Source organism: Salvelinus alpinus, chromosome 20, assembly GCF_045679555.1.
Source record: "Salvelinus alpinus chromosome 20, SLU_Salpinus.1, whole genome shotgun sequence".
NCBI classification, from domain to species: domain Eukaryota; kingdom Metazoa; phylum Chordata; class Actinopteri; order Salmoniformes; family Salmonidae; genus Salvelinus; species Salvelinus alpinus.
In genome coordinates this window covers 14,965,519-14,992,502 of record NC_092105.1, presented here as the reverse complement: position 1 = coordinate 14,992,502, position 26,984 = coordinate 14,965,519, and the positions used below count along the sequence as shown (strand labels likewise).

Below are 26,984 nucleotides of genomic sequence, written 5' to 3'. Positions count from 1 at the left end.
GAGCCCGAATCTCAATTGGTGGGAATGAAAAGGAACAAGTCACATGCACTAGATCCTTGTAGTTTTAATTGATGAACAGTTGTCCTGGAAAGATCATATTCAGTTGATGAAATCTGTTGGTGTCATCAGAAAGATTAGTGGTTTGGTTCATCAGGCTAACTTCCTAACTCTATACTGTAGCTTAATTTACCATATCTCATTTACTGTAATATTGTCTGGGCCAGCACATATGCCTCCTATCCACACAAATTACTCATCATACAAAATACATTTGCAAGACTAGCCTCCTCCTCTAATTACCTGGCTCCATCTGCACCTTTGTTTAAGAAACTCAAGAACTTGTCTATTTACAACATTAACGTACGCAAAACATGCACTTTCATCTACAAATACTCAATCAAATTCAATCAAATGTATTTATAAAGCCCTTTTTATATCAGCCGATGTCACAAAGTGCTATACAGAAACTCAGCCTAAAACCCCAAATAGCAAGCAATGCAGATGTAGAAGCATGGTGGCTAGGAAAAACTCCCTAGAAAGGCAGGAACCTAGGAAGAAACCTAGAGAGGAACCAGGCTCTGAGGGGTGGCCAGTCCTCTTCTGGCTGTGCTGGGTGGAGATTATAACAGTAAATGGCCAAGATGTTCAAACGTTCATAGATGACCAGCAGGGTCAAATAATAATAATAATCACAGTGGTTGTAGAGGGTGCAACAGGTCAGCATCTCAGGAGTAAATGTCAGTTGGCTTTTCATAGCCGATCATTCAGAGTATTTCTACCGCACCTGCTGTCTCTAGAGAGTTGAAAACAGCAGGTCTGGGACAGGTAACATGTCCAGTGAACAGGTCAGGGTTCCATAGCCGCAGGCAGAACAGTTGAAACTGGAGCAGCAGCACGACCAGGTGGACTGGGGACAGCAAGGAGTCATCATGCCAGGTAGTCCTGAGGCATGGTCCTAGGGCTCAGGTCCTCCGGGAGGGGAGGTAGAGGGAGAGAGAGAGAATTACAGGGAGCATACTTAAATTCAAACAAGACACCGGATAAGAAATACTCCAGACATAACAGACTGATCCTAGCCCCCCGACACAAACTATTACACCATAAATACTGGAGGATGGTACAGGATGGGTTGGGAGACACTGTGGCCCCGTCCGATCATACCCCCGGACAGGGCCAACCAGGCAGGATATAACCCCACACACTTTGCCAAAGCACAGCCCCTACAACACTAGAGGGATATCTTCAAACCACCAACTCACTACCCTAAGACAAGGCTGAGTATAGCCCACAAAGATCTCCCCCACGGCACAAACCCGAGGAGGGCGCCAAACCCGGACAGGAAGATCACGTCAGTGACTCAACCCACTCAAGAGACGCACCCCTTCTAGGGACGGGATGGAAGAGCACCAGTAAGCCAGGGACTTAACCCCCGTAATAGGGTTAGAGGCAGAGAATCCTGGTGGAGATTAGGGCACCGGCCAGGCAGAGACAGCAAGGGCAGTTTGTTGCTCCAGTGCTTTCCGTTCACCTTCACACCCGTGCCAGACTACACTCAGGCTAGCACTGGAGTAATATGATACCTTTTTTTGGTTCTAGTCAAGATTCTAGCAGCCGTGTTCAGCACTAACTGAAGTTTATTTAGTGCTTTATCCGTGTATCCAGAAAGTAGAGCATTGCAGTAGTCTAATCTAGAAGTGATAAAAGCATGGATTAACTTTTCTGCATCATTTTTTGACAGAAAGTTTCAGATTTTTGCAATGTTACGAAGATGGAAAAAAACTGTCCTTGAAATAGTCTTGATACGTTCGTCAAAAGAGAGATCAGGGTCTAGAGTAACGCTGAGGTCCTTCACGGTTTTATTTGAGACGACTGTACAACCATCAATATTAATTGTCAGATCCAACAGAAGATCTCTTTGTTAATTGGGACCTAGAACTAGTACCTCTGTTTTGTCCGAGTTTAAAAGTAAAACATTTGCCGCCATCCACTTCCTTATGTCTGAAACACAGGCTTTCAGGGAGGGCAATTTTGGGGCTTGACCATGTTTCATCGAAATGCACAGCTGTCTCCACAGAGACAAACTGATATCTTTCCGACAGTTAAGATCTAAACCAGGCCAGAACTTGTCCATGTAGACCAATTTGGGTTTCCAATCTCTTCAAAAGAATGTCATGATCGATGGTGTCAAAAGCAGCACTAAGATCTAGGAGCACGAGGACAGATGTAGAGCCTTGGTCTGACGCCATTTAAAGGTAATTTAAATCAAATCAAATCAAATTTTCACTTCCTGCTTGTTCTTGGGGCATTTTGCCTTCAGCAAGTGAAATTAATGCTCAATTGGATCCAGGTCAGGTGATTGACTTGCAGAACATTCCACTTCTTTGCCTTAAAAAAGTATTGGGTTGCTTTCGCAGTATGCTTCGGGTCATTGTCCATCTGAACTGTGAAGGACCGTCCAATGAGTTTTGAAGCATTTGGCTGAATCTGAACAGATAATATATCCCTAAACACTTATTTTGTCAGCAGTCACATCATCAATAAATACAAGGGAACAAGTTCCATTGGCAGCCATACATGCCAATGCAATAACACTACCTTCACCATGCTTCACAGATGAGGTGGTATGCTTTGGATCATGAGCAGTTCCCTCCCTTCTCCACACTCTTCTCTTCCCATCATTCTGGTACAAGTTGATCTTTGTCTCATCTGTCCACAGGACGTTGTTCCAGAACTGGACAGGTGTTTTAGATGTTTCTGGCAAACTCTAATCTGGTCTTCCTGTTTTTGAGGCTTACCAATGGTTTACATCTTGTGGTAAACTCTCTGTATTTACTCTGGTGAAGTCTTCTCTTGATTGTTGACTTTGACACAGATACGTCTACCTCCTGGAGGGCGTTCTTTATCTGGCCAACTGTTGTGAAGGGGTTTTTCTTCACCAGGGAAATAATTCTTCTGTCATCCACCACAGTTGTTTTCCGTGGGGTTCTGGGCCTTTTGTTGTTCCTGAGTTCACCAGTGTGTTCTTTCTTTTTAAGAATGTACCAAATAGTTGATTTGGCCACACCTAATGTTTTTGCTATCTCTCTGTTGGGTTTGTTTTGATTTTTCAGCCTAATGATGGCTTGCTTCACTGGCAGTGACAGCTCTTTGTACTTCATATCGAGGGTTAACAGCAACAGATTCCAAATGCACACTTGAAATCAACTCCAGACCTTTTGTCTGCTTACCTGTAAATTAACTAACGAGGGAATAACACACACCCGGCCATGAAACAGCTGAGCAGACAATTGTCCAATTACTTTTGGTCCCTTTAAAAGGGGGGCACATATGTGCAGTGCTGTAATTCCTACACCGTTCACCCTCAAATTAAAGCTGAAAGTCTGCACTTTCAGCTCATATTCATTATTTAATTTCAACTCCAATATGTTTATGGTAGACAGCTAAAATAAAATAATGGTCCATGTCCAAATATTTATGGACCTGACTGTATATAACCCAAGAAACTGCAATAACCTTTACCCCCTCCACACCTCACATAGTCAATTCTCTGTCAGATACAGAGGTACCATACTCTGAAACTTTTATTTTTACATTACCATCTCTCAATAACTTCAAGTGAAGACTGAGGGTCAGCCTGATGAACCAAACTACACAGTAATCTCCATATAGGCTAACTCTCACACACATTTAAACAACACACTTTTTTTGTGTGTGATTACTGCACAAATCATTTATAATTAGGTTTTGTTTTAACCATTTTTATTTTTGTACTTATGTATTGTAAAACAAATTGTGGGGGGTGTGGTTTTCAAAAAAAACCTTGGGCTTCCAACAACACCTGCACACCGTTTATACTTTTTGTATTGTTCTCGATCACTTGTTTATTTGGTGCAAATAAATTCAACTAAACTGTCTCCTCTCACACTTCTCCCCAGCCTAATCTAATGGCCCCCCGCTCCTGCTCCAGATCTGGCTTTTCTCTTCCTATCTCTTTACACCAGCTGTTGAGTTCTGTTTGTATTGTTTGTTTGTCTAGGATCTCTAGAGGATCAGTATAAATAAAGACTGACTCATTGCTCAGCCTCACATTATTGACTAACCTTCCCACCTCCAGATTGGAACTACCAGAATAGTAACACCAAGGTTTTAGAAGTGAGACACACACACGGGAGACATTTATTGGAAATATTTTATTAAAATAGCATTTTCACCTAAAATTGATTATATAAGATTTCTGGATTTCCGATTTGACAGTAGAGCTTTCACAAAGGTTATCCCAAAAGTTACTCAGAACCACAAGACACACACACACACAGTGACACAGAAACACACTCTTGAGTGGCGTGTGTGTGTCCAGGCTTACAGCTCACTGCACAGCACCAGAGCAAGTTTAGAAGGGGGCGGGGCCTAGCACACCCATCTGAGGCTTTGAACAAACGAACTCACTCTCCTTCACCTCTCCTCGCTTCTCCTCTCCGCCAATGTTGCAATGGTTGTAATACAAAAGAAGTCTTACGTAAGAGCCAGGAATCAATGCAGGTAATAAAATAGATCACAGCAACCGAACAAAACAAATGACACAAACTGCACAGTGTAAACAACGCAACAAAACACTTCACTCAAGCCTGATCTTAAATAACAGCCTGTATTGACAAAAACAAACCAGAGTGCAAGACTGGGTTCTGATCGTTGTCAGTTTTTTTAATTATCTGTTTGTGATTCTACTCTTGCTTTCAGGCACGTTTGTGACTGAAAAGCATCGCCCCGCGGGAGTGTAAAAACCACAGCAGACACAGGAACATTTCTTCTTCGCGTCAAACTCAAGAGAGTTCTCTGAGGGTCCTGGGTCCTCCGGTGTCCCAGCAGCCTTTGGGGATGGTGTGACCCTTGACCCCTTGAGCTCAATTGTGTTGTCTTGGTCGTCCTTTCTTCTGGCGGGCTGCCTTGGGCTTGGGGATGTACTGGTTGTTGGCCTGGTGCTCCAGCTCCCGGCTGAAGTACTGGATGGTCTTGTTCAGGCCCTCCTCTAACGGCACCTGGCAACACAACAACACACACGTCTTACAGAACATCATCGTATGTGTAGTAGACGTATGATTAAATGCATTGAGAGTGTGTGTCTGTCTAGCCGCATGTGTGTATTTGGCTAAGGCGTATGTAAACTTCCGACTTCAAATATATATATATATTACATACGCCTTAGCCAAATACATTTAAACTCAGTTTCACAATTCCTGATATTTAATCCTAGCAAAAATTCCCTGTCTTAGGTCAGTTAGGATCACCACTTTATTTTAAGAATGTGAAATGTCAGAATAATAGTAGAGCGAATTATTCCTTTCATCACATTCCCAGTGGGTCAGAAGTTTGCATACACTAAATTTGGTAGCATTGCCTTTAAATTGTTTAAATTGGGTCAAATGTTTCAGGTAGCCTTCCACAAGCTTCCCACAGAAAGTTGGGTGAATTTTGACCCATTCCTCATGACAGAGCTGGTGTAACTGGTGTTTGTAGGCCTCCTTGCTCGCACATGCTTTTTCAGTTCTGCCCACAAATGTTCTATGGGATTGAGGTCAGGGCTTTGTGATGGCCACTCCAATACCTTGATTTTGTTGTCCTTAGGCCATTTTGTCACAACTTTGGAAGTATGCTTGGGGTCATTGTCCATTTGGAAGACCCATTTGCGACCAAGCTTTAACTTGATGTCTTGATGTTGCTTCAATATATCAACATAATTTCCCTTCCACATGATGCCATCTATTTTGTGAAGTGCACCAGTCCCTCCTGCAGCAAAGCACCCCCATAACATGATGCTGCCACTCCCGTGCTTCACGGTTGGGATGGTGTTCTTTGGCTTGCAAGCCTCCCTCTTTTTCCTCCAAACATAACGATGATCATTATGGCCAAACAGTTCTATTTTTGTTTCATCAGACCAGAGGACATTTCTGCAAAAAGTACGATCTTTGTCCCCATGTGCAGTTGCAAACTGTAGTCTGGCTTTTTTATGGCGGTTTTGGAGCTGTGACTTCGTCCTTGCTGAGCGGCCTTTCAGATTATGTTGATGTAGGACTCGTTTTACTGTGGATATAGATACCTTTGTACCTGTTTCCTCCAGCATCTTCACAAGGTCCTTTGCTGTTGTTCTGGGATTGATTTGTACTTTTCGCACCAAAGTACGTTCATCTCTAGGAAACAGAACGCGTCTCCTTCCTGAGCGGTATGACGGCTGCGTGGTCCCATGGTGTTTATACTTGCGTACTATTGTTTGTACAGATGAACGTGATACCTAAAGGCATTTGAAAATTGCTCCCAAGGATGAACCAGACTAGTGCAGGTCTACAATTGTTTTTCTGAGGTCTTGGCCGATTTATTTTGATTTTCCAATGATGTCAAGCAAAGAGGCACTGAGTTTGAAGGTAGGCCTTGAAATACATCCACAGGTACACCTCCAATTGACTCAAATGATGTCAATTAGCCTATCAGAAGCTCCTAAAGCCATGACATAATTTTCCAAGCTGTTTAAAGGCACAGTCAACTTAGTGTATGTAAACTTCTGACCCACTGGAATTGTGATACAGTGAATTATAAGTGAAATAATCTGTAAACAATTGTTGGAAAAATTACTTGTGTCATGCACAAAGTAGATGTCCTAACCGACTTGCCAAAACTATAGTTTGTTAACAAGAAATTTGTGGAGTGGTTGAAAAATGAGTTTTAATGACTCCAAACTAAGTGTATGTAAACTTCCTGACTTCAACTGTATATATGAAGTTGTGTATGTACGCACGTGTGTGTCTAGTGTGTGTATCCAGTGTGTGCGTGTTTGTACTGACCACAGGTTCCCAGCCCAGCATCATCTTGGCTTTGCGAATGTCGGGGCGGCGTCTCCGAGGGTCGTCCTGCGCCTCTGGAAGGAACTGGATCTGACTGCGGCTCACTAAGTGTGTGTGTTTGGCGGGAGGAAGAAGGGAGGTAGAAAAGGGTACAGTTAGGTACAATCCAGACAGAGAACAGCAGCGATCTGGTATATTTGAAGAGAAAGGGGAAGAAAGAGTGAAAGAAAGAGTAAGAAAGCAAAGGAAGAAGTGGATGAGTGGTCTGTTGATCTGACACTCACCGACCAGACTCCTGATGAGCTCAGCAAACTCCAATATGGTGTGTTCTTCCGGGTTCCCCTACAGGCAGATTACATGAACCAACACAGAAGATCAACACACACAGGAAGACGAAAGTACACACACACCCTTTCAGAAGCAATTTAGCTGAGTGTTGCAAAAAACGTGTGTGTGAAAGCAGGACAATTTGGTGGATCAGAGCGACAGTGTGTGTCAGTAATGTACGTCAGTCAGCCTCTCTACAAGACCTCTCCTACTACTCTGAGATCTCCATCCATTCCATTTACAGACAGGTACTACAGAAAACTGGTTGGTTGTACTGCTACAGCATGACTGAAAAACATCAACTATTCTACTCTGGCCTAGCTAGTTCTGTGTGTGGAGAGGTCTTAGGTTACCATATAAATGTAGTCAATATCAAAAATGGATAAAAGTAGGACTCTAATATGGTATTGTTTTTTTTAGCCAATCATCAGACATGTATCAGTACTTTTTGACAATTTAAAATACATGTAATGACATAGAGGAAACCGGCAGGTTGGATTTACCAGGTTGACTGGGCTGCTGATGTTACTGTTCATCAACGACACCAGACCATTCACTAGATCACTAGAGAGAGGGGGGAGAGAGCGAGAGAGGGGGGGGAGGAGAGAGCGAGAGGGGGGGAGGGAGCGAGAGGGGGGGAGCGGGGGAGAGAGGGGGGAGAGAGCGAGAGGGGGGGGGGGGGGAGAGCGAGAGAGGGGGGGAGAGAGCGAGAGAGGGGGGGGGAGCGGGGGAGAGAGGGGGGGGGGGAGAGAGCGAGAGAGGGGGGGGGGGAGCGGGGGAGAGAGAGAGAGAGAAATAATCAGTTATAGAACCCATTGCCCTTTATGGTTGTGAGGTCTGGGGTCCACTCACCAACCAAGAATTCACAAAAATGGGACAAACACCAAAGTGAGACTCCGCATGCAGATTTCTCCAAAACATCATCTGTGTAAAACACCAAATAATGCATGCAGAGAAGAATTAGGCCGATACCCGCTAATGATCAAAATCCAGAAAAAAAGAGCCGTTAAATTCTACAACCACCTAAAAGGAAGCAATTCCAAAAATAGCAAAGCCATCACCTACAGAGAGATTAACCTGGAGAAGAGTCCCTATGCAAGCTGGTTCTGGGGCTCTGTTTACAAACAGACCCCACAGAGCCCCAAGACAGCAACACAATTAGACCCAACCAAATCATGAGAAAACAAAAAGAGAATTACTTGACACATTGGAAAGAATTAACAAATATACAGAGCAAACTAGAATGCAATTTGGCCCTAAACAGAGAGTACACAGTGGCAGAATACCTGACCACAGTGACTGACCCAATATTAAGGAAATATTTGACTATGTACAGACTCAGTGAGCATAGCCTTGCTATTGAGAAAGGCCGCTGAAGGCAGACCTGGCTCTCAAGAGAAGACAGGCTATGTGCACACTTCCTACAAAATTATGTGGAAACGGAGCTGCACTTCCTAACCTCCTGCCAAATGTATGACCATATTAGAGACACATATTTCCCTCAAATTACACAGGCCACACACAGAATTCGAAACAAATTCAATTTTGATAAACTCCCATATCTATTGGGTGAAATACCACAGTGTCGAATTACAGCAGCAACATTTGTGACCTGTTGCCACAAGAAAAGGGCAACCAGTGAAGAACAAACACCATTGTAAATTCAACCCATATTTATGTTTATTTATTTTCCCTTTTGCACTTTAACCATTTACACATCATTACAACACATTTCAAATGTCTTTATTCTTTTGGATCTTTTGTAAGTGTAATGTTTACTGTAAATGTTTTAATGTTTATCTATTTCACTGTCTTTGGCAATGTAAGCATATGTTTCCCATGCCAATAAAGCACGTTAAATTGAATTGAGAGAGAGCGAGAAGTGAGAGGTGTGACAGAAAGATGAATAGGCTGTGGTTTGAAAACAGAGATCACACTCAGTACAATGTTACATCAACTGCCATGGTGCTAAGATGAATACCCATTCACTGTTTCAACGCTCCTAAACGGCATTGGCTTCGCTTTGACCAGAAAGAATCTGTCAAGGCCGGTAAAAGCTTGTTATTATCTCCAGATAAAACATTCAGACATTAGCAGGTATGTAGATAGCACACAGTACATTCAGACATTAGCAGGTATGTAGATAGCACACAGTACATTCAGCCATTAGCAGGTATGTAGATAGCACACAGTACATTCAGACATTAGCAGGTATGTAGATAGCACACAGTACATTCAGACATTAGCAGGTATGTAGATAGCACACAGTACATTCAGCCATTAGCAGGTATGTAGATAGCACACAGTACATTCAGCCATCAGCAGGTATATAGATAGCACACAGTACATTCAGCCATTAGCAGGTATGTAGATAGCACACAGTACATTCAGACATTAGCAGGTATGTACAGTGGGGAGAACAAGTATTTGATACACTGCCGATTTTGCATGTTTTCCTACTTACAAAGCATGTAGAGGTCTGTAATTTTTATCATATGTACACTTCAACTGTGAGAGACGGAATCTAAAACAAAAATCCAGAAAATCACATTGTATGATTTTTAAGTAATTAATTAGCATTTTATTGCATGACATAAGTATTTGATCACCTACCAACCAGTAAGAATTCCGGCTCTCACAGACCTGTTAGTTTTTCTTTAAGAAGCCCTCCTGTTCTCCACTCATTACCTGTATTAACTGCACCTGTTTGAACTCGTTACCTGTATAAAAGACACCTGTCCACACACTCAATCAAACAGACTCCAACCTCTCCACAATGGCCAAGACCAGAGAGCTGTGTAAGGACATCAGGGATAAAATTGTAGACCTGCACAAGGCTGGGATGGGCTACAGGACAATAGGCAAGCAGCTTGGTGAGAAGGCAACAACTGTTGGCGCAATTATTAGAAAATGGAAGAAGTTCAAGATGAAGGTCAATCACCCTCGGTCTGGGGTTCCATGCAAGATCTCACCTCGTGGGGCATCAATGATCATGAGGAAGGTGAGGGATCAGCCCAGAACTACACGGCAGAACCTAGTCAATGACCTGAAGAGAGCTGGGACCACAGTCTCAAAGAAAACCATTAGTAACACACTACGCCGTCATGGATTAAAATCCTGCAGCGCACGCAAGGTCCCCCTGCTCAACCCAGCGCATGTAAAGGCCCGTCTGAAGTTTGCCAATGACCATCTGGATGATCCAGAGGAGGAATGGGAGAAGGTCATGTGGTCTGATGAGACAAAAATAGAGCTTTTTGGTCTAAACTCCACTCGCCGTGTTTGGAGGAAGAAGAAGGATGAGTACAACCCCAAGAACATCATCCCAACCGTGAACCATGGAGGTGGAAACATCATTCTTTGGGGATGCTTTTCTGCAAAGGGGACAGGACGACTGCGCCGTATTGAGGGGAGGATGGATGGGGCCATGTATCGCGAGATCTTGGCCAACAACCTCCTTCCCTCAGTAAGAGCATTGAAGATGGGTCGTGGCTGGGTCTTCCAGCATGACAGCGACCCGAAACACACAGCCAGGGCAACTAAGGAGTGGCTCCGTAAGAAGCATCTCAAGGTCCTGGAGTGGCCTAGCCAGTCTCCAGACCTGAACCCAATAGATAATCTTTGGAGGGAGCTGAAAGTCCGTATTGCCCAGCGACAGCCCCGAAACCTGAAGGATCTGGAGAAGGTCTGTATGGAGGAGTGGGCCAAAATCCCTGCTGCAGTGTGTGCAAACCTGGTCAAGAACTACAGGAAACGTATGATCTCTGTAATTGCAAACAAAGGTTTCTGTACCAAATATTAAGTTCTGCTTTTCTGATGTATCAAATACTTATGTCATGCAATAAAATGCAAATGAATTACTTAAAAATCATACAATGTGATTTTCTGGATTTTTATTTTAGATTCTGTCTCTCACAGTTGAAGTGTACCTATGATAAAAATGACAGAACTCTACATGCTTTGTAAGTAGGAAAACCTGCAAAATCGGCAGTGTATCAAATACTTGTTCTCCCCACTGTAGATATCACACAGTACATTCAACCATTCATATCAAAACACTACATTAAAAGGCCTGTCATTTTTTATATCAATATTAAACAATTTGTGGGTAACAATTAAGTACCTTACTGTAATACATTTCCATTCAAATGGGTAAAAATGACCTTTCTCAAGCAAGACTTTTGGACTATCTGGGAGTGGTCTGAGTGGGGAGGGGAAAACTGAAAACTAGCGGTTATTGGCAGAGGTTTGGAACTCTCTTTGTTATTGGTCTATTAACCACCATGATGTCACCATGGAAAGCCGAAACTCCCGCCCATACAAACCTGCTGATTAGAAGGTTCTGTGTAGATTGTATTTTCAACCAGCAACTATCAGGAATTAACACTGATCAACATTTTTTACACTTTTACAGTGTTAGTTTCATCATCTGATGTACAAAATGATACAAAACAATTTTGACTGGACTGGGCTTTCAATGAGGTCCTAATGATACACAGTGCCTTCAGAAATATTCACACCCCTCCATGTGTTGTTGTGTTACAGCCTGAGTTCAGAATGTACTATCTACAAAAAAATACCCCATAATGACAAAGTGCAAACATGTTTTTAGACATTTTTGCGTCTTACTACATTGTACAGTCTGAAGAATACCCCCTCACCCCTCTCCGTTCGCTCACCTCACCCCTCTCACCTCACCCCTCTTTCACCTCACCCCTCTCACCTCACCCCTCTTTCACCTCACCCCTCTTTCACCTCACCCCTCTTTCACCTCACCCCTCTCACCTCACCCCTCTCACCTCACCCCTCTCCGTTCTCTCACCTCACCCCTCTCACCTCACCCCTCTCCGTTCTCTCACCTCACCCCTCTCCGTTCTCTCACCTCACCCCTCTCACCTCACTCACCTCTCTCACCTCACCCCTCTCACCTCACCCCTCTCACCTCCCTCTTCCTGTGCCGGTGAAGGACAAAGGAAGATGCTATAGAAAATCCTCACACTCCATCTCTGTGCTTTGTCCACAGTAGAGATGAGAGAATAGCAGAAAAGCACAAAGACAGACAGACAGGAAATAGACTGAGAAAGAGTGTGTGTGTTGTCAAGGACAGTGCAGTGGTACAGTATGTCAGGAGGAGCCAAGAGACAAGACACACTGTATTGATTTATGCCAGTCATTAGTCTGGTTCCATTTTCACCCTGAGCTGCTCATTACCCTTAAAGGGATAATCCACCCTCTAAAATCAGAAACTCCTGTAAATTTTGTGAAAGCCCATGTTCTATCAGTGGGTAAAATAAAATGTTTCCCCATGATTTAACTTCTAAGTGGTCCATCTGTGAAATTGTGTAGGAATAGCTACATTGTTTTCATTACTGGAGATCGTGTATTATCCCCTATCACAACGCTTTTTAAAACAATTACCTGCACTCCATATTGCCAAATCAGCCAATAGATGGTATGGGCATACTTGTCCAGAACACATCAAATCAGTTTATATCATTGTGACAAAGTATATATTTTGCTCGGATGTGCTCAATCTAAACAGTGTACCGAATTATTCAATTCAGTTTATCCTACAGGTACCATCTTGCAATGCGCCAAGTGTGGAAAAGGGCCATTGTTGCCATAGCAATATAGTCTGCACTGGCTCTGGGCAGAGAGGACCTGCAAGCTGAACTCGGTGAGATAGACTCCTAAATTGATAGTGCAATTTGTTCATGCGGTTTTACAGCTAACTAGCTACTTTAGATGCTGATATTGACCTTGGTATTATTGTGTGTAACTAGCTAGACCAGCCAGCCCAGAGAGAAAGCATTGCATTGTGAGTTTTGCAGTCGACTTGAGCTGCAACAGATTTCCACAATGATTTTCACGTTGGTGCCAATCTTGTTAAAACGACAAAATGAAACATTTGTTGACCAAAAATACACAATATATACAAAAGTATGTGGACATCCCTTCAAATTAGTGGATTTGGCTATTTCAGCTAAACTTGTTGCCGACAGGCATATACAATCGAGCACACAGCCATGCGATCTCCATAGACAAACATTGGCAGTAGAATGGCCTTACCGAAGAGCTCCGTAACTTTCAACGTGGCACCGTCATAGGATGCCACCTTTCCAACAAGTCAGTTGGTCAGATTTCTGCCCTGCAAGAGCTGCCCAGGTCAACTGTAAGTGCTGTTATTGTGACATGGAAACATCTAAGAGCAACAACGGCTCAGCCACGAAGTGGTAGGCCACACAAGCTCACGGAATGGGACCGCCAAGTGCTGAAGCTCGTACAATGTAAAAATCGTCTGTCCTCGGTTGCAACACTCACTACCGAGTTCCAAACTGCCTCTGGAAGCAACGTCGGGATTTATGAAATGGGTTTCCATGGCCAAGCAGCCGCACATAAGCCTAAGATCACCATGTACAATGCCAAGCGTCGGCGGGAGTGGTGTAAATCTCGCCGGCATTGGACTCTGGAGAAGTGGAAACGCATTCTCTGGAGTGATGAATCACGCTTCACCATGTGGCAGTCCGACGGACAAAGGTGGGTTTGGTGAATGCTAGGAGAACGCTAAATGCCCCAATGCATATTGCCAGCTGTAAAGTTTGGTGGAGGAGGAATAACGGTCTGGGGCTGTTTTCATGGTTCCAGTGAAGGGAAATCTTAACGCTACAGTATACAATGGCATTCTAGATGATTCTGTGCTTCCAACTTTGTGGCAACAGTTTGGGGAAGGCCCTTTCCTGTTTCAGCATGACAATGCCACCGTGCACAAAGCGAGGTACATACAGAAATGGTTTGTCGAGATCGGTGTGGAAGAACTTGACTGGCCTGCACCGAGCCCTGACCTCAACTCCATCAAATATCTTTGGGATGAATTGGAACGCCGACTGTGAGCCAGACCTAACAGCAGTGCTTGACCTCCCTAATGCTTGTGGCTGAATGGATGCAAGTACCCTCAGCAATGTTCCAGCACCTAGTGGAAAGCCTTCCCAGAAGAGTGGAGGCTGTTATACAGTGCCTTCGGAAAGTATTCAGACCCCTTGACTCTTTCCACATTTTATTAAGTTACAGCTTTATTCTAAAATGTATTAAATTACTTTTTCCCTCATCAATCTACACACAATACCACATAATGACAAAGCAAAAACAGTTTAAAAACCCCCCAGAAATATCACATTTACCTAAATATTTAGACCCTTTACTCAGTACTTTGTTAAAGCACCTTTGACAGCAATTACAGCCTCAAGTCTTATTGGGTATGACGCTACAAGCTTGGCACACCTGTATTTGGTGAGTTTCACCCATTCTTCTCAGCATATCCTCTCAAGCTCTGTCAAGTTCAATGTGGAGCGTTGCTGCACAGCTATTTTCAGGTCTCTCCAGAGATGTTCGATCGGGTTCAAGTACAGGCTCTGGCTGGGCCACTCAAGGACATTTAGAGACTTGTCCCGAAGCCACTCCTGCGATGTCTTGGCTGTGTGCTTAGGGTGGTTGTCCTGTTGGAAGGTGAACCTTCCAAGTCTGAGGTCATGAGTGCTCTAGAGCAGGTTATCAAGAATCTCTCTGTACTTTGCTCCATTCATGCTGCTGCCACCACCATGCTTCACCATAGGGATGGTGCCAGGTTTCCTCCGGACTTGACGCTTGGTATTCAGGCCAAAGTGTTGAATCTTGGTTTCAACAGACCAGAGAATCTTGTTTCTCATGGTCTGAGTCTTTAGGTGCCTTTTGGCAAACTCTAAGCAGGCTGTCATGACTTTTTACTGAGGAGTGGCTTCCGTCTGGCCACTACCGTAAAGGCCTGATTGGTGGAGTGGTACAGAGATGGGGAGGCCACTGTGTTCTTACCTTCAATGTTGCATACATTTTTTGGTATCCTTCTCCAGATCTGTGCCTCGACACAATCCTGTCGCGGAGCTCTACGGACAATTCCTTCGACCTCATGGCTTGGTGTTTGCTCTGACAGGTGTGTGCCTTTCCAAATCATGTCCAATCCATTCAATTTACCACAGGTGGACTCCTGTCAATCATAGGAATTAGTGGTTTGGGGTGGATTATCCCTTTAATTCTTTCCCTGAGGCCTGGACAGCCCCGCCTCTTTCCCTGAGGCCTGGACAGCCCCGCCTCTTTCCCTGAGGCCTGGACAGCCCCGCCTCTTTCCCTGAGGCCTGGACAGCCCCGCCTCTTTCCCTGAGGCCTGGACAGCCCCGCCTCTTTCCCTGAGGCCTGGACAGCCCCGCCTCTTTCCCTGAGGCCTGGACAGCCCCGCCTCTTTCCCTGAGGCCTGGACAGCCCCGCCTCTTTCCCTGAGGCCTGGACAGCCCCGCCTCTTTCCCTGAGGCCTGGACAGCCCCGCCTCTTTCCCTGAGGCCTGGACAGCCCCGCCTCTTTCCTTGAGGCCTGGACAGTCCCGTCTCTTTCCCTGAGGCCTGGATAGTCCTCCCTCTTTGCGTGGATCACACATATTGATTACTACAACCATGGCGATTCAGAATAACTGCTTTCCATTCCATCGCGTGTGTGTACGATTACCCTGAACAGACTGGTGATGACGAGGTAACTGACATGTCGAGGAGACGGAAGTGGAAACCAACGCGAGTTTAACACACGTCTCAGAGTAATTAAGATTGATGAACGCATTAGGCACAGCTCGTTAAGGACACTGGTTTGCATATGGATAGAGCAGATGATGGTGACCCCTCACTTCCCCTCCACCACTCCTTTATTCATTAGGTGACTTCCTCTCCTGCTCCAGGTGCAGTTTCATAGTGTGACACCGTTGACAGCGGTGACAGAGGCGGCCTAGGGGAGCTGTGATGCTGTTTCGGCATATTGACACTGATGATTATCTCTCTGCCTCTCCAGACCCAGACAGCTAACCTCCAATGATAGTGTTTTTTAGTGTGCGTTTGTGTGTGTGTGTGTGTGTGTGTGTCCGTCCACAGGAGTCATGTGATTCTCTTTAAACTAAGCTGCTTCCGTCTTCTCCTCCTCTCAGCTCTCACGGGTCAGAGAGCCTGTCTAGGTCTGGCTCAGGTATCTGGGTCTGGTATCTGGGACTTCAGTGGTCCAACAACACAGCAGTCCACTGGCTGTTATGCCAGAAGAGTCATGAGATGAGCTGAGTGCATCAGGGGGAAGCAACTCAGGCTTATTACTGCACTCTATAACACACTCTCTTAATTTAGTAAACACTTACACCATTCTAGAACACACACAGACACAGTGACCCACACAAGTGCAAGCATGTGCTAACACACAAGTTCACAATGCACACACACACGTTAGTCATTTAGCGGACGCTCTTATCCAGAGACTTACAGTTAGTGTATTCATCATAAGATAGCTAGGTGGGACAACCACATATCACAGTCATTATCAGAGGGCACGCAAGTTAAGCATTTCACTGTACTTGTGCATGTGATAAATTAATCAAACTTGCACACACACACACACACTCAGCCTCGCTTCCAACAGATGGGGAAAAATGTGGAATCCTCTGAGGGGACAGTTTTGAATACAAATGTCTATCATTAAAGCCAGATTTATTAGTCTGATTTGTGAAAATCTACTGAGAGATATAAAACAGGATGGACCAGAGAAGTTAACAAAATACAGAGATAATAAACAGACACGTTCATCACAGAGATCCAACACAAACACACACAGTCAAAAGTACCATGGAGATGAGAAGTGTGTGTGCTCGCATATGTGGATCTATAAATGCTTGTGTGTGTGGTTGTGTTTATGTGGGAGAATGTGTTTGATGTGATTGAGTGTGATGTCACTGTTTGTGTGTGTGATTGTGTGTGTGTGTGTGTGTATATATATAAGCGCCCAAGGCCTGCTTCAGTTATCACACGTGGCCAAACACATGGTGTTGTGTCAGTGAGATAGAACACGCAGGTGGCAGACAGACCCTAAAGCACCAAGAGGCTTTGGGTGGAATTAGAACTCAGGGAACACACACTCTGTCGACGGGAGATAAAAACACACCCGGCAACACACAATCTAGACAACATTTACCTTTTGTCTGCTTCTTGATCCCAGGGCAAGAAAAGTACTGTCTGGAGATAAAGCTCACAATATGCTACAACACCTTGGAGCTGGAGGAAGAACCAACACCAGACAATATACCATAACACCTTGGAGCTGGAGGAAGAACCAACACCAGACAATATACCATAACACCTTGGAGCTGGAGGAAGAACCAACACCAGACAATATACCATAACACCTTGGAGCTGGAGGAAGAACCAACACCAGACAATATACCATAACACCTTGGAGCTGGAGGAAGAACCAACACCAGACAATATACCATAACACCTTGGAGCTGGAGGAAGAACCAACACCAGACAATATACCATAACACCTTGGAGCTGGAGGAAGAACCAACACCAGACAATATACCATAACACCTTGGAGTTGGAGGAAGAACCAACACCAGACAATATACCATAACACCTTGGAGCTGGAGGAAGAACCAACACCAGACAATATACCATAACACCTTGGAGCTGGAGGAAGAACCAACAACAGACAATTTGCTATAACACCTTGGGGATCAAATCAAATCAAAGTTTATTTGTCCCGTGCGCTGAATACAACAGGTGTAGACCTTACAGTGAAATGATTACTTACAGGCTTTAACCAATAGTGCAAAAAAGGTATTAGGTGAAAAATAGGTAAGTAAAGAAATAAAACAACAGTAAAAAGACAGGCTATATACAGTAGCGAGGCCATAAAAGTAGCGAGGCTACATACAGACACCGGTTAGTCAGGCTGATTGAGGTAGTATGTACATGTAGATATGGTTAGAGAGTTCATCATAGCCCCGCCTCTTTCCCTGGGGCCTGGACAGCCCCGCCTCTTTCCCTGGGGCCTGGACAGCCCCGTCTCGTTCCCTGGGGCCTGGACAGCCTCGCCTCGTTCCCTGGGGCCTGGACAGCCCTGCCTCTTTCCGTGGATCACACATATTGATTACTACAACCATGGAGACTCAGAATAACTGCTTTCCATTCCGTCACGTTGTGTGTGTGTTCGCGTGTGTGTGTGACGATTATCCTGAACAGACTGGTGATGACGAAGTAACTGACACATCGGGGAGATAGAAGTGGAAACCAACGCAAGTTTATCACACATCTCAGAGTAATTAAGACTGATGAACGCATTAGGCACAGCTCGTTAAGGACACTGGTTTGCATATGGATAGAGCAGATGATGGTGACCCCTCACTTCCCCTCCATCACTCCTTTATTGATTAGGTGACTTCCTCTCCTGCTCCAGGTGCAGTTTGTCATAGTGTGACACCGTTGACAGTGGTGACAGAGGCGGCCTAGGGGAGCTGTGATGCTGTTTCGGCATAGAGACACAATCATCAGTGTCAATATCTCTCTGCCTCTCCAGACCCAGACAGCTAACCTCCGATGATAGTGTGTGTGTTTGTGTTCTTTAGTGTGTGTATGTGTGTGTGTTTAGGCTCGGCCTATTTAGTAGGCTATTTTGCAGCATTAAGCTATACAATATTTGTAAGCATAAAGTTGAGTGACTCACTGTATTTATTTTGATCCAAAGCCACGAATGAGTATGTACCAACATTCTTTCTGATAGGCTTTAATAAAGGAATGTTTTGAACAAGTTAACCTGCTTATGCTGTGTGTGTTCAATTATTTGTGACATTATGGTTACAATGAATGTAAAATAAATAAATCCTGGCTTTTCTCTGAAACCACACATCCATCTGTAGGGGACGCCTTGTCCTTTAGAATCACAGTTAAACCACACATCCATCTGTAGGGGACGCCTTGTCCTTTAGAATCACAGTTAAACCACACATCCATCTGTAGGGGACGTCTTGTCCTTTAGAATCACAGTTAAACCACACATCCATCTGTAGGGGACGCCTTATCCTTTAGAATCACACAGTTACCAGGTGGACAGTAGGCGTCTTGAAGCAGTAGAGGAAATCAACAAGATCCACAAGCTTTCTTTCACAATAGCTGGCTTTATGTTATCTGCAGTTTTGAGCTGCAGTTTTAACTACCGATAGATGCTGTGGTCAGTCAGAGTTGAGTCCTATTGTAAAGTGTTGCCTAATGGACAAGAAAGGGAAAACTTTCAATGTATTCGATGCTTAAGACCTCTAAAGTTTTACATTTCTAACTCAATATCACATTCCATATATATTTTCCCTAATGAAAAATGCATCAACCCCTACAAATATATTAATTTATTATAATCCACATAATAATTGAAACAAAAGTATCTGTAGCGAGAGGAGAGACTGCATGCTAAAGATAATCACAAAGAAGTTGTCTTTAACCCTGCATTATAATGTAACTTATTTTGAATGAAAGCCAGGAATGAGTGAGTCACTCAGCCCTATGCTGTTCCTGCTTCTGCAACCTATTTGAGTGTTTGTTTAACATCCTGTGGATTCTGTGACCACCAAGCCTCATGCAACAGTAAAATGTTGGATAAAGCCATTTCACAAATCCAGCTGGTTTTAAACTTTGCTATGCTGTATTAAAGGCTTCACAATGTTTTTCATTAGAACAGACTCTCTGGTATTACTTCTACTGTATTTAGTATTGTTTACACTGTTCCAAACTGGCAGATCGATTACAATATCATTTAACAGTTTGTTACGCAACAGTATCTCTTGCGCTTTTGACAATGATTTTACATGAGGCTTAATTCACATGATATATGCCTAAAATATATCCACTAGCCTAATAAATAATAAAACATTTCCATTTGATTATTTAATTAACTTATATCAAGTTATCCCTTTGGAGCACATACGACAGTGATTTGGAGTTGTTGAATGGGACAAAATGTATTACAATTGAATTTGAATGAACTGAATGCTGAGGATGAAGAAGAGAGTGATTGAATTTAGAACAATAGTGTTAGAATTGTTCTTCCTCGGTCCCGCGTGTTTCTACTTTGTCAGAAGACGCCGTAACTGGACCGTAGCTTATTACTTACTAAAACGGTTGTTACACTGTAAGGTTTTTATTCTAAGACAAACGAAAATGGTCTGTATATTCCATTATATTCTTAAAATGTGTACTCAAGTGATGTCTGCTAAATTAACAAGTTGATGGCAAAGCCATAAAGCCTCAGCTACCTAGACCCACTCCAATTTGCATACCGACCCAACAGATCCACAGATGATGCAATCTCTATTGCACTCCACACTACCCTTTCCCACCTGGACAAAAGGAACACCTACGTGAGAATGCTATTCATTGACTACAGCTCAGCGTTCAACACCATAGCACCCTCAAAGCTCATCACTAAGCTAAGGATCCTGGGACTAAACACCTCCCTCTGCAACTGGATTCTGGACTTCCTGACGGGCCGCCCCCAGGTGGTGAGGGTAGGTAGCAACACATCCGCCATGCTGATCCTCAACACTGGAGCCCCTCAGGGGTGCGTGCTCAGTTCCCTCCTGTACTCCCTGTTCACCCACGACTGCGTGGCCAGGCACGACTCCAACACCATCATTACATTTGCAGATGTCACAATAGTGGAAGGCCTGATCACCGACAATGACGAGACAGCCTATAGGGAGGAGGTCAGAGACTTGGCCGTGTGGTGCCAGAATAACAACCTATCCCTCAACGTAATCAAGACAAAGGAGATGATTGTGGACTACAGGAAAAGGAGGACCGAGAACATCCCCATTCTCATCGACAGGGCTGTAGTGGAGCAGGTTGAGAGCTTCAAGTTCCTTGGTGTCCACATCAACAACAAACTAGAATGGTCCAAACACACCAAGACAGTCGTGAAGAGGGCACAACAAAGACAATTCCCCCTCAGGAAACTAAAAAGATTTGGCATGGGTCCTGAGATCCTCAAAAGGTTCTACAGCTGCACCATCGAGAGCATCCCGACTGGTTGCATCCCTGCCTGGTACAGAAGGCACTACAGGGTAATGCGTATGGCCCAGTACACCACTGTCAGAGGGAGGCCCTAAAAATTGTCAAAGACCTTGGCGCTCTGGTACCGCTTGCCAGAGAGATTTGGCAGAGAGATTTGCCAGAGAGATTTGGCAAGCGGTACCAGAGCGCCAAGTCTAGGACCAAAAGGCTTCAACAGCTTTTACCCCAAAGCCATAAGACTCCTGAACAGGTAATCAAATGGCTACCCGGACAATTTGCATTGTGTCCCACCACCCCTCTTTTACGCTGCTGCTCTCTTTTCATCATCTATGCATAGTCACTTAACTATACATTCATATACATATTACCTCAAATTAGCCCGACTAACCGGTGCTTGTATATAGCCTCGCTACTGTTAAAGCCTCGCTTCTGTTATTTTCACTGTTGGTTTTATTTCTTTACTTATCTATTGTTCACCTAATACCTATTTTTTACTTAAAAATTGCATGGTTGATTAGGGCCTGTAAGTAAGCATTTTACTGTAAGGTCTACACCTGTTGTATTCGGCACATGTGAAAAAATATACCTTGATTTGATTCTAAGCACAGATTTAAAAAAAATAAAGGTTTCGCATATTTTCCCGACCTGAGCTATTTAATGTAGGTGTTTTATTTATTACATTTACTTGTGGAATGTTACCGAATAGATAACAACAATAGAAATAATAATCTGGTGGCATTGGTAGAGAGTGGAGTGAAAGTGTACTGTAAGGACACAATGCCGTGGGCCTGGTGGACATGGTTTAGCAGCCTTAACACACTGGAATACAAAAGAAGCCATCCACACTTGATGGGCTATCAGCAAGACATAAGACTTGCCGAGTTTAGGGACTTTAAATGTATTAATGGATGCTTGCGAGGCATGTCACTTCACCCATCTCTTTGCATAGCCCACCACATGCACTGTTTCTAACCCTATCTGAATGGATCCATAATAAATTACTATGGGAAAAAATATCACGGAATTACAGAAATACTGGAGTAAAGTAGACTAATGCAATTGAAGACAACAAATGGTTTCTTACTGAAAAACCCAAAAGTCATCCAATTGTTCTAATAGGATTTGAAGCAATAGCCTACCCACGTGTGGTCAACTATTTCAGCAACGTTTCGCGCTGCTCTGAGACCAGCATGGGGACTGGTCTTGATAAATCAAATCAGATTTTTATTTTCACTGAACCTCCATTTGGGTATAGGTTAGCCTACAATTAGGGTGTGGAAATGTTCGGTTTATTTTGCTCTTCACTCGGAGTTGCTTAGTAGCCTAGGCCTACTCCCGAACCGGTCTCGTTGTGCAGCGCCATTTTTTCCTAAGGGAAACGCTGAGGCCTACATAGGCTACTGTAAAATGTTTGTTTTTCTTAGAATAGAAACACCATAATATTATTCAATTTAATTAAGCTATATTTCTAATTGTATAACCAGCACAACAAATACAATAATCATTTACAAACTAATTATAATCAATCCCATATAGTCTGTTCTAACAAAAAAGGTCTTAAAGTCTCTATTACAGCCAATATTAAAAACAGTCAAATGCATTCATAAAGTCAATCTCTTTAGCCGACATGTTGCGGCTGATTCAATGTTTAATTATTCAAGGCTCCATTTGTTATTTTGTTTTATAACTAAAATGCTTGACTGTATTTAAAGACATGGATGACTTGTATGCTGTGTGATGACATGCACAAATGAATGAATGGTTGATTGATATACTGTATATTGATGTAGGCCTTTATGACAATAAGTAAGTTACACTAAAACAGCTACAGTAAACAGGACTCTTAGGTCTACAGCTCCATGTTATTTCAATAACTTAACTTCTCAAAGATGCCCTCTGGTGGTCAAACTAGTATTAAACGGCAACAATGGCTGACAGTAAAATACTATGACTTCGTGCCATCCCTTACCGCAGCACCCTGCAAGCTGCGCTGCAGTATGACGCAACTTTTAAAGGAAGAACCACTGTACAGTATGTGCATGTGCCTGTGAGTGAGTGTGTGGGTGCGCCTGTGCACGCGTGCGTGTCTGCTCAACACATACAGTTCCAATCAAACGTTTGGACACACCTACTCATTCAACGGTTTTAATTTATTTTTACAATTTTCTACATTGTAGAATACTAGTCAAGACATCAACACTACGAAATAACACATATGGAATCATGTAGTAACAAAACAAGTGTAAAACAGAACAAAATATATTACTTCAAAGTAGCCACCCTTTGCCTTGATGACAGCTTTGCACACTCTTGGCATTCTCTCAATCAGCTTCACCTGAAAAGCTTTTCCAACCGTCTTGAAGGAGTTCCCACATATGCTGAGCACTTGTTGGCTGCTTTTCCTTCACTCTGCGGTCCAACTCATCCCAAACTATCTCAACTGGGTTGAGGTCGGGTGATTGTGGAGGCCCGGTCATCTGATGCAGCACCCCATCACTCTCCTTCTTGGTCAAATAGCCTTTACACAGCCTGGAGGTGTGTTGAGTCATTGTCCCGTTGAAAAACAAATGATAGTGCCACTAAGCGCAAACCACATGGGATGGTGTATCGCTGCAGAATGCTGTTGTAGCCATGCTGGTTAAGTGAGCCTTGAATTCTAAATAAATCACAGACAGTGTCACCAGCAAAGCACCCCCACACCATCACACCTCTTCCTCCATGCTTCACGGGGGGAAACGCATGCGGAGATCATCCGTTCACCTACTCTGCGTCTCACAAAGACACGGCGGTTGGAACCAAAAATCTCAAATTTGGATTCATCAGACCAAAGGACAGATTTCCACCGGTCTAATGTCTATTGCTTGTGGCCCAAGCAAGTCTCTTCTTCTTATTGGTGTCCTTTAGTAGTGGTTTCTATGCAGAAATTCGACCATGAAGGCCTGATACACGCAGTCTCCTCTGAACAATTGATGTTGAGATAGGTCTGTTACTTGAACTCTGTGGAAGGATGGCTACTTTGAAGAATCTAAAATATATTTAGATTTGTTTAACACTTTTTTGGTTACTACATGATTCCATATGTGTTATTTCATAGTTTTGATGTTTTCACTATTATTCTACAACGTAGAAAATAGTAAATATAAAGACAAATCCTGGAATGAGTAGGTGGGTCCAAACTTTTGACTGGTACTGTATGTGTGTCTCAGCCACTGTAGCATAATTAGCGGCGGTAGGTCCCCGTGGCTTGCTGCATGGAAAGGAATGTAGTGGCCTTTAAAAAGCCACTGAAGTTTACCAGGCTGTATGTTTGATCACACTAACAACCACTATGCTCCTACTGGGAACAGGCTCAAACTGGTCTGATTACATTAACAACCACTATGCTCCCACTGGGAACAGGCTCAAACTGGTCTGATCACATTAACAACACTATGCTCCTACTGGGAACAGGCTCAAACTGGTCTGATCACATTAACAACACTATGCTCCTACTGGGAACAGGCTCAAACTGGTCTGATCACATTAACAACCACTATGCTCCCACTGGGAACAGGCTCAAACTGGTCTGATCACATTAACAACACTATGCTCCTACTGGGAACAGGCTCAAACTGCTCTGATCACATTAACAACACTTTGTTCCTACTGGGAACAGGCTCAAACTGGTCTGATCACATTAACAACACTATGCTCCTACTGGGAACAGGCTCAAACTGGTCTGATCACATTAACAACCACTATGCTCCCACTGGGAACAGGCTCAAACTGGTCTGATCACATTAACAACACTATGCTCCTACTGGGAACAGGCTCAAACTGGTCTGATCACATTAACAACCACTATGCTCCCACTGGGAACAGGCTCAAACTGGTCTGATCACATTAACAACCACTATGCTCCCACTGGGAACAGGCTCAAACTGGTCTGATCACATTAACAACCACTATGCTCCTACTGGGAACAGGCTCAAACTGGTCTGATCACATTAACAACCACTATGCTCCCACTGGGAACAGGCTCAAACTGGCCTGATCACATTAACAACACTATGCTCCCACTGGGAACAGGCTCAAACTGGTCTGATCACATTAACAACACTATGCTCCTACTGGGAACAGGCTCAAACTGGTCTGATCACATTAACAACCACTATGCTCCCACTGGGAACAGGCTCAAACTGGTCTGATCACATTAACAACCACTATGCTCCCACTGGGAACAGGCTCAAACTGGTCTGATCACATTAACAACATTATGCTCCTACTGGGAACAGGCTCAAACTGGTCTGATCACATTAACACAAATCAAATCAAATTTTATTAGTCACATACACATGGTTAGCAGATGTTAATGCGAGTGTAGCGAAATGCTTGTGCTTCTAGTTCCGACAATGCAGTAATAACAACAAGTAATCTAACCTAACAATTCCACAACTACTACCTTATACACACAAGTGTAAAGGGATAAAGAATATGTACATAAAGATATATGAATGAGTGATGGTACAGAACGGCATAGGCAAGATGCAGTAGATGGTATAGAGTACGGTATATACATATGAGATGAGTACTGTAGGGTATGTAAACATAAAGTGGCATAGTTTAAAGTGGCTAGTGGTACATGTATTACATAAAGATGGCAAGATGCAGTAGATGATATAGAGTACAGTATATACATATACATATGAGATGGGTAATGTAGGGTATGTAAACATTATATTAAGTGGCATTGTTTAAAGTGGCTAGTGGTACATTTTTACATCATTTCCATCAATTCCCATTTTTAAAATGGCTGGAGTTGAGTCAGTATGTTGGCAGCGGCCGCTAAATGTTAGTGGTGGCTGTTTAACAGTCTGATGGCCTTGAGATAGAAGCTGTTTTTCAGTCTCTCGGTCCCTGCTTTGATGCACCTGTACTGACCTCGCCTTCTGGATGATAGCGGGGTGAACAGGCAGTGGCTTGGGTGGTTGTTGTCCTTGATGATCTTTATGGCCTTCCTGTGACATCGGGTGGTGTAGGTGTCCTGGAGGGCAGGTAGTTTGCCCCCGGTGATGCGTTCTGCAGACCTCACTACCCTCTGGAGAGCCTTACGGTTGTGGGCGGAGCAGTTGCCGTACCAGGCGGTGATACAGCCCGACAGGATGCTCTCGATTGTGCATCTGTAGAAGTTTGTGAGTGCTTTTGGTGACAAGCCGAATTTCTTCAGCCTCCTGAGGTTGAAGAGGCGCTGCTGCGCCTTCTTCACAACGCTGTCTGTGTGGGTGGACCAATTCAGTTTGTCCGTGATGTGTACACCGAGGAACTTAAAACTTTCCACCTTCTCCACTACTGACCCGTTGATGTGGATAGGGGGGTGCTCCCTCTGCTGTTTCCTGAAGTCCACAATCATCTCCTTTGTTTTGTTGACGTTGAGTGTGAGGTTATTTTCCTGACACCACACTCCGAGGGCCCTCACCTCCTCCGTAGGCCGTCTCGTCGTTGTTGGTAATCAAGCCTACCACTGTAGTGTCATCCGCAAACTTGATGATTGAGTTGGAGGCGTGCATGGCCACGCAGTCGTGGGTGAACAGGGAGTACAGGAGAGGGCTCAGAACGCACCCTTGTGGGGCCCCAGTGTTGAGGATCAGCGGGGTGGAGATGTTGTTACCTACCCTCACCACCTGGGGGCGGCCCGTCAGGAAGTCCAGGACCCAGTTGCACAGGGCGGGGTCGAGACCCAGGGTCTCGAGCTTGATGACGAGTTTGGAGGGTACTATGGTGTTAAATGCTGAGCTGTAATCGATGAACAGCATTCTCACATAGGTATTCCTCTTGTCCAGATGGGTTAGGGCAGTGTGCAGTGTGGTTGCGATTGCGTCGTCTGTGGACCTATTGGGTCGGTAAGCAAATTGGAGTGGGTCTAGGGTGTCCGGTAGGGTGGAGGTGATATGGTCCTTGA

At 44.0% G+C, this 26,984-nt stretch overlaps 1 protein-coding gene across 1 annotated transcript in view; it reads right to left on the bottom strand.

Moving 5' to 3' along the window:
• Positions 1 to 4,171: 4,171 nt before the first annotated feature.
• The window catches only part of uxs1 (UDP-glucuronate decarboxylase 1), a 106,441-nt gene continuing 83,628 nt past the window's right edge, over positions 4,172 to 26,984 (bottom strand). Inside the window, exons 12-15 of the mRNA XM_071354622.1 lie at positions 7,664 to 7,724; positions 7,118 to 7,175; positions 6,834 to 6,937; positions 4,172 to 5,036 (exon numbers count right to left, since the gene is read on the bottom strand). Of these exons, the coding sequence (XP_071210723.1) occupies positions 4,902 to 5,036; positions 6,834 to 6,937; positions 7,118 to 7,175; positions 7,664 to 7,724 (358 nt within the window). The 3' untranslated portion in view covers positions 4,172 to 4,901. The remainder of the gene's footprint in view (positions 5,037 to 6,833; positions 6,938 to 7,117; positions 7,176 to 7,663; positions 7,725 to 26,984) is intronic.